The sequence below is a fragment of the Salmo salar genome, chromosome ssa09 (genome assembly GCF_905237065.1).
Source record: "Salmo salar chromosome ssa09, Ssal_v3.1, whole genome shotgun sequence".
NCBI lineage: Eukaryota > Metazoa > Chordata > Actinopteri > Salmoniformes > Salmonidae > Salmo > Salmo salar.
In genome coordinates, this window is record NC_059450.1 from 102,595,578 (window position 1) to 102,616,225 (window position 20,648).

The 20,648-nt window shown below is 41.4% G+C and overlaps 1 protein-coding gene across 3 annotated transcripts; it reads right to left on the minus strand.

Moving 5' to 3' along the window:
- Positions 1-963: 963 nt before the first annotated feature.
- Positions 964-15,250, minus strand: LOC106566436 (crk-like protein). Of its 3 annotated transcripts, none has more exons than XM_014134491.2 (4): positions 14,858-15,250; positions 14,069-14,398; positions 10,217-10,685; positions 964-3,134 (listed from the first exon to the last, which is right to left on the minus strand). In XM_014134491.2, exons 2-4 carry the CDS (start codon positions 14,377-14,379, stop codon positions 3,033-3,035), a joined length of 882 nt encoding a protein of 293 aa, XP_013989966.2. In that variant the 5' UTR covers positions 14,380-14,398; positions 14,858-15,250; the 3' UTR covers positions 964-3,032. The 3 variants fall into 3 exon arrangements, with proteins under 3 accessions (XP_013989966.2, XP_013989956.2, XP_013989947.2); XM_014134481.2 differs by having other exon boundaries at positions 14,784-15,250; XM_014134472.2 differs by having other exon boundaries at positions 14,069-15,250.
- Positions 15,251-20,648: the final 5,398 nt, after the last annotated feature.

The following is a 20,648-nucleotide window of genomic DNA, read 5'->3' on the forward strand; positions in this document are numbered from 1 at the left end:
ACAATATCACTTACTACCTAGGCTGCTAGAAGCAGATGCTCTTCAATGTAGTATGGGTTTCTAGTTCAAGGAGTCAGCCACAGATAGGGAGAGATACCAGAAGAGTAGACATAGATACAGATGTCACCTCCAGTTGTACAATGTACTCCCCAAACACCTATATATTTATATATGTATTTATTAAGGATCCCTATTACTCTTCCTGGGGTCCAGCAAAATTAAGGCAGTTATACAATTCGGATGGCATGTGGCTTGTTGGACATTCTTCCCAAATAGCCTGGTCGAGGCTGGATGCCATCTGGTTTGCATACCAACAGGCCAGAGAACTCAAGCATTGCCCTCCATCCCATCTCCTTTCCCCTCCTCCAGCACAGACCACACTCTCTTCTTTCTCACCAAGAAGACCTCACAAATACCTGTCAAAATAGTTTGGAGAGTGTAAAACTAAGCTGGTATTAAATCAACTGAGCATTGCTTTCCCAAAGTGTACCCTATTCAACTGAAACCTTAAGATGGTTACATTTTATGTAGTAGACCTGCATGTGCGTATTAAATATATGCCTAGTTTCCTGAAACCAGTCACATGTCAAAAAAAGACTTTACCCCAATAAAACAGAGGAATACCTCATGTGAAAAGAGATTTAGACTAAACCTTGCCCTTGAAAAGTTTCTCTCTCTCTCTAGGTCAGCGCTGCGTGTGCAAGCTTTCTTTTATTAGCTCTTCATTAACATTCATTAATTGCTTCCTTTCTCCTGGGCACAGCCCCAATCAAAACTGGAACTGATAGAAATGAAGCCGAGATGGAGTGCAAATGTCCCCTGCTCCAGATACAGTCAGTTCTGCTGCAAAACATCCATCCACCTGCTCCCCTTTACCGAACACATTTCCCCCCTGTCTGTTCTGAGCAGAAGAGACGTATTTGGGACACTCATTACCCTCATAGTAAAAGAGGTCAGAGCAACTTAAAGAAGTAGACATACATTTTATTTACTTGTTCTGTACATAAAGGGCCATACCAGGACAGGTGTTAACCATGGGAAATATTAAGACATGTAAATGGTATAAGAAAATAAAAAGGCACAATTTTTTATTTTGAATTAAGACAACACGGAGGCACTCTAAAACATGAGGGAAAAAACAGTAATACTGTTAATGCCTTTACAAAGCACGTTGATAAAAATATGTTTACCCAACTAAAACGTAAATTAAAATTGGTGTATTGCTTAATCAGAGGGTTTAATATGGAGGTTGCACAAGGAAAACCAAACTACATTTGAATGGATTGATTCCACAGATGCCATAAAAACAAGTCTAATTCATATTTTAATGAGGAAATTGTCAATGAGACAAAGCAGCATTTGACCTGGGAGAGGCCAAGAGGTCATGCACAGAGGCCACCAGCAGGCATTTTTTTCCCTTTAAAAAGTCACCTTCAGTCTAATTGTTTACAAGGTTATTAAAACAAATATTAAATGCTCAATTCAACAGTTGGCTAACAAAAAAACACTACAGTCAGGACATGATTGATAGTTGTACAATGGTATTACTCTACCCAATGAAAAAGCTCAGGGGGATTGATGGGCAAGCTCTAGGGAAGAGACAACAGGAAGGGTAAGTCTTCTTTACAGCAGAGATCTAATGAAGCACTTTATCAGCACACTCACACTAAGACCAGAGAGCAGGACAGCTCTGGCATCACAATGTCAGTCAGACATAACCAAAGACAACCAAGTTTTCTTCTCAGGTCCTGTGCTTGACAGTCAACACTGGCTAGAGATGAGAGTCAGGGGTGTAACCAATCACCACCTTAGGGAACCTGGGGAGGAAACAGGGAAGGATTGCTTGTACTAAAGTTGCATTTTTCAGTGAAAGGCATTGATGGGTTGTCATTGGCTGGCTGCAACCTTTGCCCACCTCCTGTGACCCATATCATTGGATGCATGAGGCATCCGTCTCATAGAAAAGCCCTTACCCCTCAACAGCATTTATAAGTCCTCTTACAACATTGGCTATAGCCTGGTCACAGTCATGCACTTATACTACGACAAATGCCTCGCTCAGCACTCCTGAATTTATGGCACAAATTAAACAAAATATGTCTTCACATATGGCCATTTCACATGTAGTCTGGGGAAAACATAAATAACGAAACTGTCAACTAGGTCTGTGTCACTGAGGCTATGGGCTATTCCACAAGGCAGAATCCATGTGGGCTTGAACTCCTGTCAACCTCTCCCTTGTCCTCCTGCCCAAGTCAGCTCAGCTTGTGTCAGACAAGAGAGACTGATCCACACACACACACACACACACACACACACACACACACACACACACACACACACACACACACACACACACACACACACACACACACACACACACACACACACACACACACACACGTCGCCCTCAACAAGTAATGGTCAATCTGTGTGTGTGTGTGTATGTGGCTAAGGTAACAACAGTGAATGATTGTTTGGAGAGAGACACAGTTAAGTGTCTGGTTCTATCCTCAGGCCCCACTTGGAGCCCTTCATGACTTTGCTCTCCTCAGTCAGTCCATGTGATGTTCAGTCACCTCTCTTCTTTTTCACATTAACCTCCTCCCATCCACAACACAAAACACAGTCCAAGCAAACTCTCAAAAAATCCCTAAGTATTCAAATGTAACCAAAGATCAAATAAAAAATGACCAGCTAAGACATGGCGTCATGGGAGCCATGGCAACACACACAACCAACCGATGGTCTGAAAATTAAAAGACAAAGGCAAAAAACACTGACGAGCCTGTAACCAGGTAGGGGATGGGGAGTTTAGTTGAGTCTAGAGCTGTAAACAGTCAGAAAGCCGCACAATGGTTGGCGTGACGATAACAGAGACCGTTGTGGCACAGCCCCAAGCAGGCAAGCACATAACCATGGTGACACTGGCGGGCGGGGTGGAGACAGCCAGCAGGTTTGAGTGTCACTGTGGGGAGGGAGGGTTGGTTGGGGTCCAGGTCATTCACTCTCATCCGGATTCTGGGGGTCCATTATTTTGACATGGGTGAAGGGGAAGAGACCCTCCGGCCATTCACCTCTCCCTCCCACTGACCGCTGATGTTCATCCTCGTCACTTTGACTAGATCACCCACCTGAGGAGAAATGAAGGACGGTTGGAGTTAAGTTTTCCTGAATTCCAAAGACAAATTAGGGGGACAATTTAAGATAAGTGCTAAGAGCCTCCATCACACAAAGTACTGACTGAGACTCATTGATCTTGCCAACCCTCCATGGATTTGACACTGTAATGTGGTTGTGACAGGTCGAGCAGAAAGCCAAAACTTTGGTGCTTTGCGACACTGTGCGTGACCCCCTATCTGCACAGACCATATGCTATTCACTCAGGATTAAATGTGGGAAGTTGCCATTGTTAAGAGGAAGATTAAAACCTGAACGTGGAGGGCAGGCTCTAGATGTAGCAGAAAGTAGGGATCAGAATGAGGCTTCAAGGACATTGAAGTCATATAGACTTGCCATCCATAATCATAATCCTCACCTCGCAGAGTGAAAGAACATTGATGTACTCAACATTTAATATAACTAATCGGACTACCTCGAAAGGATGACAAAGTGATGGGTGAATGGGTCCTGAAATAACCTCTCGGTAAAATCCAATGTAGACTGAGTGTACAGAAATTAGGAACACCTGCGCTTTCCATGACAGATTGACCAGGTGAATAGAGGTGAAAGCTATGATCTCTTATTGATGTCACTTGTTAAATCCACTTCAATAATGAAGGGGAGGAGAAAGGTTAAAGAATGATTTTTAAGCCTTGAGACAATTGAGACATGGATTGTGTATGTGTGGCATTCAGAGGGTGAATGGGCAAGACAAAAAATGTAAGTATATTTGAACAGAGTATGGTAGTAGGTGCCAGGCCCACCAGTTTGAGTGTGTCAAGAACTGCAAAGCTGCTGGGTTTTTCACACAATAGTTTCCCTTGTGTATCAAGAATGGTCCAACACCCAAAGGACATTGAGCTAACTTGACACAACTGTTGGAATCAGGGGGTGCAAGGGGTGCAGGTCAACATTAGGAAGGTGTTCGTACACTGTGTGTATAGGCTACTTGCACTTCCTTTATATAAGAAATTATCCTGTTGTGTGGTGATACAATATTCTAAACTGGACATCTTGTGAACGGTCCTTGCAAATGTTCATATATTTTCAATAATCAAACATTAGGCTGGTAATAACTAGATTTCAGTAGCCGTCTCGGTTATGAAGGGGCTGGGTGGTGCGGTATATCACAGGGTATATTGGGGGAGGCAGGTAGCCTAGTGGTTAAAGTGTTGGGCCAGTAACCAAAAGGTTGCTGGATCGAATCCCTGAGCTGACAAGGTACAAATCTGTCGTTCTGCCCCCGAACAAGGCAGTTAACCCACTGTTCCCTGGTATGCTGTTGTAAATAATAATTTGTTCTTAACTGATTTGCCTAGTTAAATAAAAAATTCATTAAAAATATTTCTCCTTTCAGATGAAATTTTGTATAATGACTGAGGGTCCATTTCCTGAAACAGATGATCCCAAAATAGCCTGCTGCTAAATTGTAGGTTTTTGCTGTTGGCCATGACCTACTCTGAGTGACAGAGATAGTATTAGAGTGATTCCATTTGAATCACTATTTGACAGCACCCCTTTTGAATTTGAACAAAACCTTCCATACATATTTGCCCATTGTAGAAGTGCTCAGAAAATGACCTTTTGGACCTGAATGACAAAAAAATGTAAGGAGATAAATGTGCTCAAAGTTTTGCATACCCCACCATACCATGAGACGTTCATGTCTTCATTACTGGAAAATATAAAAACGGTTGAGCTAGATAGAATTTAAAAGCTTACAAACAGGGTTGTCAAATTGGAAAAACATTTTTTTTTACCTTAATGTCAATGATTTAAAAACGCTTTAACTCTGATTTTTTTCATATTATTGTATGTTGTAGCTAAGACCCTATTTTACGTCATTTAAGGTTGTGTTAAGGTCATGTTTAGTCTGTGTACTAAAATAGACATTTTAACTCTCAAATAGTACTACAAAGAAGGTTGGAGCCCACACATCAGAGAATGTTGACTTGAATGGGAATATGTTGTTTTAAATTATACTGTCAATCCTCCACAGGGAAACTATTGACAACATAGAAACATAAATAATAGAATAGACATGATCATTTAAGTTGACATTCGAATGTGGGTGGACCGGCGGTCATATTTGTGGTAGTAATTAGAAGTTAACTTCAATTAAAAATGTCAATGGTGTAGCAGCTAAATTGTAGTGGTATGAAGGGATACGTCCATTCTATTAATTGTATTTCTATGATTGAAATTATACCCACCCTGTATTCAAGAGCATGTCATGTCTCAACCGATGGCAGGCACAACACAAAAACCTCAGATGCGAAATAGGGTCAAAGCTATAAACATACGCAAATATGAAAAAAATTCTGTTGAGAATTGTTGTTAAACTTAAAAAATAATAATAATTGTTTGACACTGTTCGACACCTTTTTTCTCAATTACATTTGCTCACCTCCTGCGTCCCCTCACCTACTTTGAAAAAAGGTCAAAGGTAATCGAGGAGAGGAAACATGGACGAAAACGCGCTTGTATGAAATGAGACCCTCCTCCACTCACGTGTTATCAGGCAAATTACGTTTACAGGGGTGTATCCCAAAATAAATGTAAAGTGATAAAAACAAATTAAGTTAGTTGTGCAAGACATTTTGTAGATAAAACAATAAGTAGCACATTGTATATAGATTGTGTGTTGGCCTGTCTCACACAATCTTCTTTGTGCCAGACTGGGTTCAATTGCCTTCTGTTTAATTTTCTGTATTTATAAATATTGTTTGGATAACCTTATTTACTATTTAATATGTATTGATAAAATTATTATTATTATTTTTTTTTAATCGACGCACTGCAGAGAACACCAGAAGAACAACTAATCACTGAATTTTTGTAATGTTTGTTTGTGTCAATTAATCCCATAAGGGATGGGTTGCCAACTGGCGATTTGACACAAAAATTAAATTTCATTCATTCATTCAATTGTTTTTAAACGTGTGCATGGCTTTCTAATTCAGCTGATTCAAAGGGGGTGTTGCAGATATCAAAACTCTTCCGCGGTAGGATACACTTGTGCTTCCTCGCCAAAATGAATGCTATCGAGTAGGGGAGGACCGTCTTTGTTTGCCTACTAATGAATCAACACACTCCTCCACCCCTTGGTCACTTGTTGGTTTCCAGGTCACAGAGGAGAGAGGACACTAAAGGGCTCTGATTTAAGCAGTGGATCAGCCACTGAACTCTCTAGTCTTTGTGGGTCAAAAGGTCAAAGTACTTCTGGGACACTAGACAGTTCATATAAATCAGACCTCCTAAGAACAACTTTCGATAGAGTGCCAGCAACTCCATGAAAACGTGTCAGAGATATATTGCTAGTAGTGCTATTAGCCTTGGTTAAAGGCAAGTTTCTGCTAGACTAATAGGTGGCCTACATATCCATGTCTACAAAGCTTTTAAGTGAGTAGGTGAATGACCATGAAGGAGCACATGACTACAGAAGATCTAGAGGGCTACTTCTTCTCAAAGCTTAGTCAGGCTTGAGGAGTGGGTGTATGAAGAGTGGGAGTAACTTTTCAGCAACAGCATGGGGAAGTCCCTAACAGACTTTTACCCACCAGAAGCCTGCTGTAGAAACACAGATGCCCCATTGACTAGAATCTCTAACTGAAGCCTTGTTCACACTGCAGGCCTTAATTCTCAAATCGGCTTTGTTTTTCAAATCCGTTTTGGAATACTGACTGTCCAAACAGCAAGTTACAAGTAACCAACTAGGATTTGTGTGCGTTCTGACAGCAGTTATTTGCTGACATTGCTATGCTAGTTGTCATAGTAATGACAGGTGTGTGCGCAGTGGTGTAAGCTGATGGTGGTGGTGGTGCCTGTGCTTCCCATCACTCAGAAAGCAAACTAAGGTGACAATGCCTGCCATGGACGTTTCCCCAGTTGCTTTGAATGTTCAAAATCATAGTGTAAGAACACTTAAAGCATCAAAGGATAAAATTATTTGATTTGATCCAACTTTCAAAACAAGTCATTTTTGGCTAACCACAGCAGTCAACTAGCTAGCCATTTAGCATTCTAGCACATTCACTAATTTGCTAACAATTAATAAGCTACTCAGTTCTGACTAGAACATATGGTAGCTGAGTAGCTAGCAAGCAACAACATATGCCAAATAACAGTCTAAAACCACTTGCGGGCAAATAAATCAGATTTGACCAGTCAGATAAGTCACATGGCCAGGAATCACATTTGTATCTAATTTCAAACCACCTACAAAAGGTGGTTTGAAATGTGGCTTAAAATATCTGAATCAATGTGCTTTTTGGCTGTTCAGACTGGAGCTAAAATAAATTCCAATCAGATATGCATTTTTTGTTGGTCATTTCAAACTGCCAATGTGAACAAGGCTTAAATGAGAGAGGGTTTACAATAGTGTAGGGGTCTAGTACTCTGAAGCCCCCCAGTTTCCATGATTAAGTCAGATTTGACTTAAACCAAGGTGGTGAAGGCTACAGTAATATTAACTGACAAAAATGTGGCTGTGTTCTGGGGTATGCTGGTAATCCAAGGCATTAGTCAGCCTTGCTCTAGTTTGTGAAAGAGGTGGTGCTATTCACACAACCCCAGACTTTCTTTCTGACAGATGGAAATGTGAAGCGCTAAGCTGCCGTCTGCTCTGGTGGATACATGATGAGAACAAACTGATCTGATGCACAAAACACGTCCCCTCTATTCATTAATCAATCTCAGGATTTCTCTCTCTTGCACCCGCTCTCTAGTCTCGAAATTCCGACCCTCGGCAACACAGTGACTGGTTTCAATGATGGACTCTTTTGGCATAGAGGAATTACGTCACTGCCTACGTTGATAAGGGAAAAAGATTGAAGCAGACATGCAAGAATGTCACGATTCAAAACCAAAGTTTGCTGGCAAAACCTTGCAGTGGGTTTAGTTAAGGTAGTTGATGCAAACTAGCCACTTGCAAAATGCACTCATTAAAAATAACCTCCGTGATCTCCAGCTTGTTACCTACCATTTTGTATTTTATTCAAAACAGACAAAGTAGTGAAGTAGGCAGTGACGTGGCTCCTCCATGCCAGCGGCCATCAACTAGACTCAGCTACGGGCCATTTTTTTTCTTGAGAGGATGGTCGGTGGGACAGAACATAAGTATATATCATTTGTACTCAAGAATCCCAAACAGATACGGTATTTGCGAAAAACAATCATTGCAAACCTTGATTAAATTGGTACACAATGACATATGTCTATTTACTTATGAGTGGAAATACTTTGAGATGAATTCCTAATGATTTGACAGTCTTGTCCAAAAATCTAAATATAAAAAAACCTTTGGGAGCCCAAATAAAAATTGCCCACGGGACGAATTTGGCTTGCGGGCTACCAGTTGACAATCCCTGCCCCAATGCCAAAAGAGTCCATCATTGAAACCAGACCCTAGTGACTGTGTTGCCTAGGGTCGGGTTTTCGATACTACCCTCTGTCAGAGCGAGAGGTCTACAGAGAATAAAGCCTGAATTTACTTCAATGCTTAAACCACTGACCAAAGGTGAAGGTCTTGTAGTGTTGTTTGATACCCACTTGGCACGTCAGCAGCCTTAACCCCTGAAGGACAGGCACCCCATGGGAGGCTATCTTTGGGACAGCGGGAGCCCCTGGAGGCTGAGCTTAACAAATAGAGATGAGTCCAGAGAGCTGAGACACCTGCCGCCACTGATTACTCAGCATTTCTACTCCACAGAAAGCTGACTACTTTTGTACTTCCTCTCGAAAAATCAACTGATACCACTGGCCAGGAGAAGGCGAGGAGGAGGAAAAAGACTAGCTATTTATTTAACCTTTATTTAACTAGGCAAGTCAGTTAAGAACAAATTCTTATTTACAATGACGGCCTACCCTGACCAAACCCAGACCCCGCTGGGCCAATTGTGTGCCGCCCTATGGGACTCCCAATCACGGCCGGTTGCGATTCAGCCTGGAATCAAACCAGGGTCTGTAGTGACGCCACTAGCACTGAGATGCAGTGCCTTAGACCGCTGCGCCACTTGGGAGACCAAAAGCTGCAAGACAGTTCTGATGCAGCAAGCATATTCTGTCGTCACCTCAACTGTCTTTAAATGACTTGATCCATAATATTTTGGCACAATGGCTGCGTTTACACAGGCAGCCCAATTCTTATCTTTTTTTATGTAATTGGTCTTTTGACCAATCAGATCAGCTCTGAAAAAGATTTGATGTGAAAAGATGTGATGCGATTCGCCAAAAGACCAATTAGTGGAATAAATATCAGAATTGGGCTGCCAGTGTAGACTTACCGCATTCAGAACCTAACTGCTTTAGCGCCTATTGACAATAGTATCTTCTTGCTTGCTTTAAACATTAACACGCATCGCTTGCGGTACGGTTTTGGAAACATAAAGAATGTATCTTTCATATCAGAAAAAAACGTTCAATTACTACACACCTTTACAGGGTTAGGGTTTCCATATTTCCATGTCACAGTGCTTGTTTGTGTAAAACAGACAGGAGACAGAGTGGACTACCTGCGCTAATTAGCTATCTGCATCTAAGAACACCTGTGTGTAAACGGAAGATGGACGCCTTAAACGAGTTGTCACTGAAAAATACTGTTGGCTGCAACTGAGTTAAAATGGGTTAAAACAGTGTACAGTTAGTGTGTATTTGACATTTGTTAAACTATTTTGATGTGATATGAAAGCAGAGGGATTTATGTTTCTAGAACCGTACCACAATTAAGAATTGATTCACGTTTAGATGGAGTATTTGGTTGTTTTGGTATCCATAGCAAATCGCCTTCAAACAGAACATGTAAGGTCCTTGGACTATAAGGAGTAACGTTGGGCTCCTTTAGTCCATTATTGGGCCTAGTGTAGCTAATGGGTACTGTGGCTGCAGGCTTAAGTTCCTGACAAACTACAACACAACTTTCACATTACCAGCTCATTAAATCTAATGAAATGTACACAATCTAGTAAACTACGAGCATAGAGGACAACTGGGAGCATTTAGGCATCGAGGCCTCCTTCACAAAGCCATGCTGGGACAGAAAGTGAGGGACTCCTACCTCTAGAGCCAGGGCCGTCTTGTCATAGGCACAGGGCACTCGTTTCTGGATGGCCTTAGCCATGACTGGCCCGTTCTGCATGGAGGGCAGGGGGGTGATGACCGCTCCGGGGGTGCCAGGGGGAAGGGGCGAGGGGGTCTGAGGCTGAGCGTAAGCGTGGGCCGGCTCGGGGATGCCATAGCTGTTGGAGTTGCGGGAGCCGTGAAGAGGCTGGCCAGGTTGAGGGGAGGGTCGCACCAGCTTCTCCACATAGGGCACAGGGATCATGCCCATGCGGCCCTCCTTGCTCTTGGCACTCCACCACTGCTCTTCAGGCTTCTCCAGGATGATCAGGATCTCCCCCTTCTTAAAGGGCAGGTCCTCAGCATCGCTGCCCGTGAAGTCGTACAGAGTCCGCACATACTCCAGGTTGTCTTCTGGGCCGCCCATCGTCTGAATGGGGCTGGTGCCTATAGCTGTGTTTGGGTACCTAGGGAGGAAAAGGGCCGGAGGAGGGGGAGCATAAAAAACAGATTAACATGTACAGTGAATTAAAATATAAATGCAACATGTAAAGTGTTGGTCCCATGTTTCATGAGCTGGAATAAAAAAAATCCCAGAAATGTTCCATATGCACAAAAAGCTAATCTCTAAAATGTTGTGCACAAATTTGTTTACATCCCTGTTAGTGAGAATCTCTCTTTTGCCAAGATAATCCATCCACCTGACAGGTGTGGCATATCAAGAAGTCAATTAAACAGCATGCTCATTACACAGGTGCACCTTGTGCTGGGGACAATAAAAGGCCACTAAAATGTGCACACAACACAATGCCACAGATGTCTCAAGTTGAAAGAGCATGCAAATGATATGCTGACTGCAGGAATGTCCACCAGAACTGTTGCCAGAGAATTGAATGTTCCTTTCTCTACCATAAGCCGCCTACAAAGTTGTTTTAGAGGATTTGGCAGCACGTCCAACCGGTGTCACAACCGCAGACCAAGTGTATGGTGTCGTGAGGGCAAGCGGTTTGCTGATGTCAACGTTGTGAACACAGTGCCCCATGGTGGCGGTGGTGTTATGGTATGGGCAGGCATAAACTACGGACAATGAACACAATTGCATTTTATTGATGGCAATTTGAATGAACAGAGATACCGTGACGAGATCCTGAGGCCCATTGTCGTGCCATCATCTCATGTTTTAGCATGATAATACACTGCCCCATATCGCAAGGATCTGTTCACAATTCCTGGAAGCTGAACATTTCACAGTTCTTCCATGGCCTGCATACTCACCAGACATGTCACCCATTGAGCATGTTTGGGATGCTGGATCGACGTGTACGACAGCATGTTCCAGTTCCCACCAATATGCAGCAACTTTGCACAGCCATTGAAGAGGAGTGGGACAACATTCCAGAGGCCACAATCAACAGCCTGATGCGAAGGAGATGTGTCGCACTACATGAGGAAAATGGTGGTCACACCAGATACTAACTGGTTTTCTGATCCACGCCCCTAACTTTTTTTTAAGGTATTTGTGACCAACAGATGCATATCCGTTTTTCCAGTCCACAGGTTAGGGCCTAATTTATTTAAATTGACTGATTTCCTTATACAAACTAACTCAGTAAAATCTTTGAAATTGTTTCTTGTTGCATTTATACACACACACATACATATATATATATATATATATATATACATACAGACATATATATATATATATATATATATACACAGACATATGTACATATATATACACAGACATATGTACATATATATACATATACACAGACATATGTACATATATATACATATACACAGACATATGTATATGTATATATATATATATATATGTATATATACATATACACAGACATATGTATATGTATATGTATATATATATATATATATATATATACATATACACACAGACATATGTATATGTATATATATATATATATATATATATATACATATATGTATATATATATATATATATATATATATATATGTATATATATATATACTATATATATATATATATATATACACACACACATATATATATATATACACACAGACATATGTGTGTATATATATATATATACACACACATATACATACAAAAATGTTTGTGGACACCCCTTCAAATTAGTGGATTTGGCTATTTCAGCCACACCAGTTGTGGACAGGTAAATAAAAATCGAGCACACAGCCAGGCAATCTCCATAGACAAACATTGTTAGTAGAATGACCTTACTGAAAAGCTCAGTGACTTTCAACCTGGCACCACCATAGGATACCACCTTTCGAACAAGTCAGTTCGCAAAATTTCTGCCCTGCTAGAGCTGCCCCGGTCAACTGCTAGAGCTGCCCCAGGGATATAAGTGCTGTTATTGTAAAGTGGAATATCTAGGATCAACAATGGCTCAGACACAAAGTGGTAGGCCACACAAGCTCACAGAACAGGACCACCGAGTGCTGAAGCACGTAGCGTATAAAATTCTTCTGTCCTCGGTTGCAACACTCACTACAGAGTTCCAAACTGCCCCTGGAAGCAACGTCAGCACAAGAACTGTTCGTCTGGAGCTTCATGAAATGGGTTTCCATGGCCGAGTAGCCGCCAAGCGACGACTGGAGTGGTGTAAAGATCGCCACCATTGGACTCTGGAGCAGTGGAAACACGTTCTCTGGAGTGATGACTCACGTTTCACAGACAGACAAATCTGGGTTTGGCGGATGCCAGCAGAACCGTACCTGCCCGAATGCATAGTGCCAACTTTAAAGTTTGGTGGAGGGGGAATAATGGTCTGGGGGCTGTTTTCATGGTTTGGGCTAGGCCCCTTAGTTCCAGTGAAGGAAAATCTTAACATTACAGCATACAATTACATTCTAGACGATTCTGTGCTTTCAACTTTGTGGAAGGCGCTTTCCTGTTTCAGCATGACATTGCCCAAATGCACAAATGGTTTGTTGAGATCGGTGTGTAAGAACTTGACTGGCCTGGACAGCGCATTGACCTCAACCCCATCGAACACCTTTGGGATGAATTGGAATGCTGACTACGAGACAGGCCTAATTGCCCAACATCAGTGCCCGACCTCACTTATGCTTGTGGCTGAATGGAAGCAAGTCCCTGCAGCAATATTCCAACATCTAGTGGAAAGCCTTCCCAGAAGAATGGAGGCTGTTATAGCAGCAAAGGGGGACCAACTTCATATTAATGCCAATGATTTTGAAATAAGATGTTCGACTAGAAGCAGGTGTCCACATACTTTGTCATGAAGTGTATTTTTGTTCAGTATTGATTATCACACGACTTTTTCAATATAATATGAACACAAGTTTTACTGCTGAAATACTGAAATCATCATCTGACTAGATCAGTATTTCAGTTTTTTGCCTTAGCACTACACAGTTGATTCAAATAATTAACTCATGATCAAACTTTGATTATTTGAGTCAGTTGTGTAGTGCTAGGGCAAAAAAACTAAACGATGCACCCCTTGGGGTCCGCAGGACAGAGTTTGGGAAACGCTGGACTAGATCAAAGTATATGCATTCCTCTCCTCAAATGAAATGAAACATATAAATAACTCAAACTGGTGGAAGACAGTAGCCCTAGCCGGACAAGAACTATGCAAGTCATTGTTAAACCTGTCATTACATGCAGTCACTACTCAATAAGTAGAAGACTGGTAATGTTTATGATTGACATGGTATACAACCCTCAGACTCAGTTTCTGAGAGGTCCATCACATAGCAGGTAGTGTCAAATCATTGGAATTTTAAAGATCTTGAAAAAGTGAGGCCTAAATAAGCGCTTTTAATGTGGCCGCAGGAGCAGCCTCTGGCAGTTCCTTACCTGGGGGCAGGTTCTATCAGTGTAGTCGTATCCAGGTAGTGGATTTTATAGAACTCCAAAAGTGCTGGGAGGTGCTCGAATTCTTGATCGCCGATTTTGAACCTCATGCTTGGCAAGGAGTTGATGATATAGTGGGAAACTTTGGAATTTTCAGATACTGACAGCACATAGTCGCCAGGGCAGGTCGAGGAATCCCGAACCAAAAACATGCCATGCCTCTGTCCTTGTAATCTATTCTGCGCCTCCTGTCTCGACACCGGCCCAAAATACCAACTGGACCGGTCCGATGGATCGAACCGTGCAGATGACATATTTGATCAAAATTAACTTCTATAAACAAAATAGAAATAACAAATATTAGTTTAAAACAATAAATAAACAAAAACACAAAGTTAACTAAATAAGCTGGATAACGATTTTGACAACGTGATTGTGAAGATCCAGGGAAGGGTAATCAGCCGCCCTAAAGCGCTCAAATTGATTTTCAAGTCGAAGGCTGCAGGCTTCAGTTAGTTAAATGCAATACAAACGTTTCAGAGACAGGCTGCGAATAGCTTGAGACAACTCTGAAGCGTAACGGTTATTCGTTTGTCAATGACAAATGCCAGTTCTCAATGTCTAAAAGTAGAAGCTATACATATACAGAATGCCTGACTGCAACAATGATCAATCAAGGTTCCTCTTTAAGTTCCGTCTTCCGAAAAAGCAAACATACATCTCTATCTCATGAAACAATATAATGTATCTCCAGTCCCTGTCAGTAAATGAGAACGGAAAAGGTCGCCTCACTACTTGATTAAACGAGTCTCCATGTCGATACAATGTTGCAAATTGCTGTGCGCCCGAGCCCAAATTGTTACTTTGTATCTTCTTGGTCGAACTGTAAGGCACGAAATATATATGTTCAATTCTTTTCTTGAGTCCCGACAGACTTTTGAGGCAGTAACAAAAATGGCGGCCTGCAACACGTCTCCACACAAAATGAAATCACAAGAGTGTCTCGGATCCCATGCATGCATGTAGAGTCCCAAAACAGTAGAACTACTTGAGTATATTTCTGTCCTCTGCTTTTTTCCAATAATAAGGTCTCACTAGTATTTTTATTTCCCTTGTTTATACTCGGCTCCACACCTCCAACCTGATTGAGTCCGAGACCAAAAAAATGGCGGATAGAGGGCGGGTCTGCGCGCTCCCAGTCTATCTGCACGTCACTGTCGCCTCGAGCGAGTGCTCCACCCCGGCGCGACAAAAAAAAACATTGTGGGTTTCTGAGAAGAAGAAAACAATCACTATAGCTGTCTATATGAAATAGATGTCTATCTGAAACGACACAGTGGATTTTATTATTAGTTGGCCGAGGCTTATCTAATTGCTTGAAAATCCCCACTGATAATGAGTGGAGGTAAAAACAGGTTCTTAGCCTGCATCCAATCATGTGGACAACATAGGAGGACCATAGGAAGACCTTGATGGTGGACCTTTGTACAAATGTATAGTTTTCAAATGGGCTTTGATTCAGAATGCAACTTGTGGTTCTAGTCAACATTTCTAGACATAGGGGCATAGCTGCTGGAACTGCAGCACCCGTGAAGAAATCCCAATTATAAAACAAATGTTAAATTTTTAAAATATTATTTGCTAAAAAAAAGTAGTACACTGGGCCTTTACTTTTTAAAATGTGTTATTTAACCTTTATTGAACTAGGCAAGCCAGTTAAGAAAACATTTTAATTTACAATGACGGCCTACCAAAAGGCAAAAGGCCTCCTGCGGGGACTGGGCCTGTGATAAAAAAAATATATATATATATATATATTTTTTTTAAATAGAACAAAACATGCATCACAACAAGAGAGACAACACAGCACTACATAAAGAGAGACCTAAGACAACAACATACCAAGGCAGCAACACATGAAAACACAGCATGGTAGCAACACAACATGACAACAACATGGTAGAAACACAACATGGCAGCAGCACAACACATGGTACAAACATTATTGGGCACAGACAACAGCACAAAGGGCAAGAAGGTGGAGACAGCAATACATCACGCTTGTATTACTTGTATTAGCGGACCGATATAGATGTCTGTAGCTCGGGCAAAACCTTTTTAAGCATATCTGCTTTGGCAAAAAGGTACAATAATTCTATAATTAAGAACAGTATCTTGCAGGATTCAATAGTTGGAATTTTAAGCCCTGTCCCTTTCTCTGCAATTGTAATTCTAATGGAATCCAAAAATAACAAAACCATGTCCTCAAACATTTACATCAAACGGTTCAAAGTTATGGGAAAAGACAGAAAACATCCACATCAAATTAGATATTTTTCTTGATCAAATAACATGGAAAACAAACACTTTTTGTGCAGTATTAATTTACCATCCTTACAAACCACTTAATGTAAATATACATTACTGGATCTTACATAGCCTGGTCATCTAGATTTGTACCATTAGACTTTCTATCACCACTAAGAAAAACTATGCACAATACAGTAATTGAGTACATTGAGACGTCTAGTGGTTTATGGCAATGTGATGTGATGATGTGGCTCAGTTGGTAAAGCATGGCACTTACAATACTAGGGTTGTGGGTTTGATTCCCATGGGGGACCAGTATGAAAATGTATGCACTCACTAGTAAGTTGCTTGGATAAGAGTGTCTACTAAAAATGAATGAATACACTTTTTCAGTTTTCACATAGAAATAAGTTGCATTTGCAAGGTATTTCAAGAGACTGGACAAGATATATCAAGCAAGTATTTTTATTCCACAAGTATTATCAGATTAACCGTTTTGTACAGATAATTATCAGACTCAAGTTACAAATGCTGGTAAACATTCAAATACATTTAATGTGTTATTTTTATACTAAAGTAGTGCACTGGGCCTTTACTAGTCCTGTATTAGTGGACCGATTTAGACATCTTCAGCACAGGCAACTGTTAAATTGACAGTAGATTATTAGCCTAGTGTATGCTATTCACTATTCAGTCTACACATGAATAGATGTCCCCAGCAGCATATTTCCCTATTTTCAATTCCTGTTGATCCTCAACTTCCCCTCCATTCAAGCTTCTCTGAAGTGTCATCTGGCACAGAACCGTGACAGATCAACTTGGGCCTCCCCACATTCTAGAAAGGGAAAGGCTGTATTTGAATGCAGGAAACATTGCCACCCAAGACCCCTCCGAAAACCATAATGCAAATGAGTTCATGCATGGCATTAGGACTAATATTAGCATGAGATATTGTTTTGTAGACTTTGTGAGGCAACCACATAGGACAGAGCAAAAAGTATAACATTGGGCCACATTGAGATTGTATCTTCCTCTCTTGGTTTGGAAATAGAAGAGGTGTCATGGTCCATACCTCTTGAGACTGCAGCTGGTTTGGTCTCATCACTGCAACACAGTCTGAATGTTAATAGATTTGCACCCACTGGTTCTTGCTAATGCCTGCCAATTCCCACATTCTCGCAAAGGCTCACTGGTGCAACAAATTGGATGAAAACAATCAGGAGTTTTTATGTGAATGTATAATATCTGCTGATTTTACCAGAGGCGGCTGGTCTGAGGAGCTATAGGAGGACAGGCTCATTTTAATGGATGGAATGGAATAGATGGAATGGAATCAAACATGTTGTTTCCATGTGTTTGATGTGTTTGGTACCATTCCATTTATTCCATTCCAGCCATTATAATGAGCCCGTCCTCCGATATCTTCTCCTATAGCTCCTCCCACCAGCCTTCTCTGGATTACAGGTATAGGCCTAGGATGCTTTATACAAATTGCATTTGTTCTCTTCACTGACCAAGATGGAAAATACCACAAAGAAGGATTTACAGAATTTCTGCGAACCTACTGATTTATTTTTTGTGTTTTTATGTATAATTTCTGCATTATGGTTCCTTGAAAAATGCCTTCTAAGTTATTTGTTTCATTTTAATTTCCAATTGAGGAAGAATGTTTAGTGTGGCTGTTTTTTATGATTGTGTTTTGCTTTCGTATATTGTTTTGTATAATAAAGTGTATTTTAATGTGTATGGATGTGTAATTTAATGTGTATATTGCATTTTGATGTGTAATGTTATGCAAAACAGGGCTCATCTGGAAAAGAGACATTGGTCTCAGCATTGACTCCCTATCAATACATTTCACCAGCAGCATACCACCCAGCATCCCACTGCTGGCTTGCTTCTGAAGCTAAGCAGGGTTGGTCCTGGTCAGTTCCTGGATGGGAGACCTGATGCTGTTGGAGGGCCAGTAGGAGGCACTCTTTCATCTGGTCTAAAAATATCCCAATAGTGCAGTGATTGGGGACACTGCTCTGTGTAGGGTGCTGTCTTTCGGATGGGACGTTAAATGGGTGTCCTGACTCTCTGAGGTCATTAAAGATCCCATTGCACTTATTGTAAGAGTAGGGGTGGTAACCCCGGTGTACTGGCTAAATTCCCAATCTGGCCCTCATACCATCACAGCCACCTAATCATCCCCAGCTTACAATTGGCTCATTCATCCCTCTCCCCTGAAACTATTCCCCAGGTTGTTGCTGTAAATGAGAATGTGTTCTCAGTCAACTTACCTGGTAAAATAATGATAATAGTTTTTTTTTTAATTGCAGGAATGACCAATGATTCTGTAAAAACAATAAAACGCACACACAAAAACAACTACTATGGCAGTCATAAGTGTTGGTAAGGACAGACAAAAGTTGATATACTGTAGGCCTATGCATATCAGAATCAGACCTGTTTCCTTGTCCCTTTAAAATACACTTCCCCTTTCCAAATAACAAATTACCCATGCAATATACTGTGTAATTTATGTTAAAAATGGTAATGCAAAAATGTATGCATTTAGGCTATTTGGGAGATGCAATCTTTGTGTTTGTTTGACTCTGCTGGAATGCAGGACACCTGGTTTCCTCGATTTCAACACCCTCTAGTGGGTAATGGAAACCACCATGAACCTTCATTTATTTATTTAGAACTTTCATTATTTCCACAGTGAGGTCACATGATGCTGAAATAGATTCTGAATAGACTGAGGTCCCTGGAGGAGAGACTTGGATGAACATGGGTGAATATTAACACGAGTGAACATTTAAATCATATATCACATTAACCCTATATATAGATTCCTCTCGCTTCTTATTTCTCGTGTTTTATTTATATATACACTGATTGTACAAAACATTAGAAACACCTGCTCTTTCCATGACAGACTGACCAGTTGAATCCAGGTGAAAGCTATGATCCCTTATTTATGTAACCTGTTAAATCCACTTCAATCAGTGTAGGTGAAGGGGAGGAGACAGGTTAAAGATGGATATTTAATCCTTGAGAAATGGATTGTGTATGTGTGACACTCAGAGGGTGAATGGGCAAGACAAAAGATTTAAGTCCCTTTGAACAAGGTATGGCAGGCACACTGGTTTGAGTGTGTCAAAAACTGAAACGCTGCTGGGTTTTTCATGCTCAACAGTTTACAGTGTGAATCAAGAATGATCCACCACCCAAAGCATATCCAGCCAACTTGACACAACTGTGGGAAGCAGTGGCATCCACGTGGTCCAGCATCCCTGTGAAATGCTTTCGACACCTTGTAGAGTCCATTCCTTGGCAAATTGAGGCTATACTGACGGCAAAAGGTGGTGCAACTTAATATTAGGAAGGCCTTCCTAATTTTCTATACAATCAGTGTGTGTGTGTGTGTGTGTGTGTGTGTGTGTGTGTGTGTGTGTGTGTGTGTGTGTGTGTATATATATATATATATACACTGCTCAAAAAAATAAAGGGAACACTTAAACAACACAATGTAACTACAAGTCAATCACACTTCTGTGAAATCAAACTGTCCACTTAGGAAGCAACACTGATTGACAATAAATTTCACATGCTGTTGTGCAAATGGAATAGAGAACAGGTGGAAATTATAGGCAATAAGCAAGACACCCCCAATAAAGGAGTGGTTCAGCAGGTGGTGACCACAGACCACTTCTCAGTTCCTATGCTTCCTGGCTGATGTTTTGGTCACTTTTGAATGCTGGCGGTGCTTTCACTCTAGTAGTAGCATGAGACGGAGTCTACAACCCACACAAGTGGCTCAGGTAGTGCAGCTCATCCAGGATGGCACATCAATGCGAGCTGTGGCAAGAAGGTTTGCTGTGTCTGTCAGCGTAGTGTCCAGAGCATGGAGGCGCTACCAGGAGACAGGCCAGTACATCAGGAGACGTGGAGGAGGCCATAGGAGGGCAACAATCCAGCAGCAGGACCGCTACCTCCGCCTTTGTGCAAGGAGGAGCAGGAGGAGCACTGCCAGAGCCCTGCAAAATGACCTCCAGCAGACCACAAATGTGCATGTGTCTGCTCAAACGGTCAGAAACAGACTCCATGAGGGTGGTATGAGGGCCCGACGTCCATAGGTGGGGGTTGTGCTTACAGCCCAACACCGTGCAGGACGTTTGGCATTTGCCAGAGAACACCAAGATTGGCAAATTCCTAAAGCCTGACTGCCATTAGGTACCGAGATGAGATCCTCAGACTCCTTGTGAGACCATATGCTGGTGCG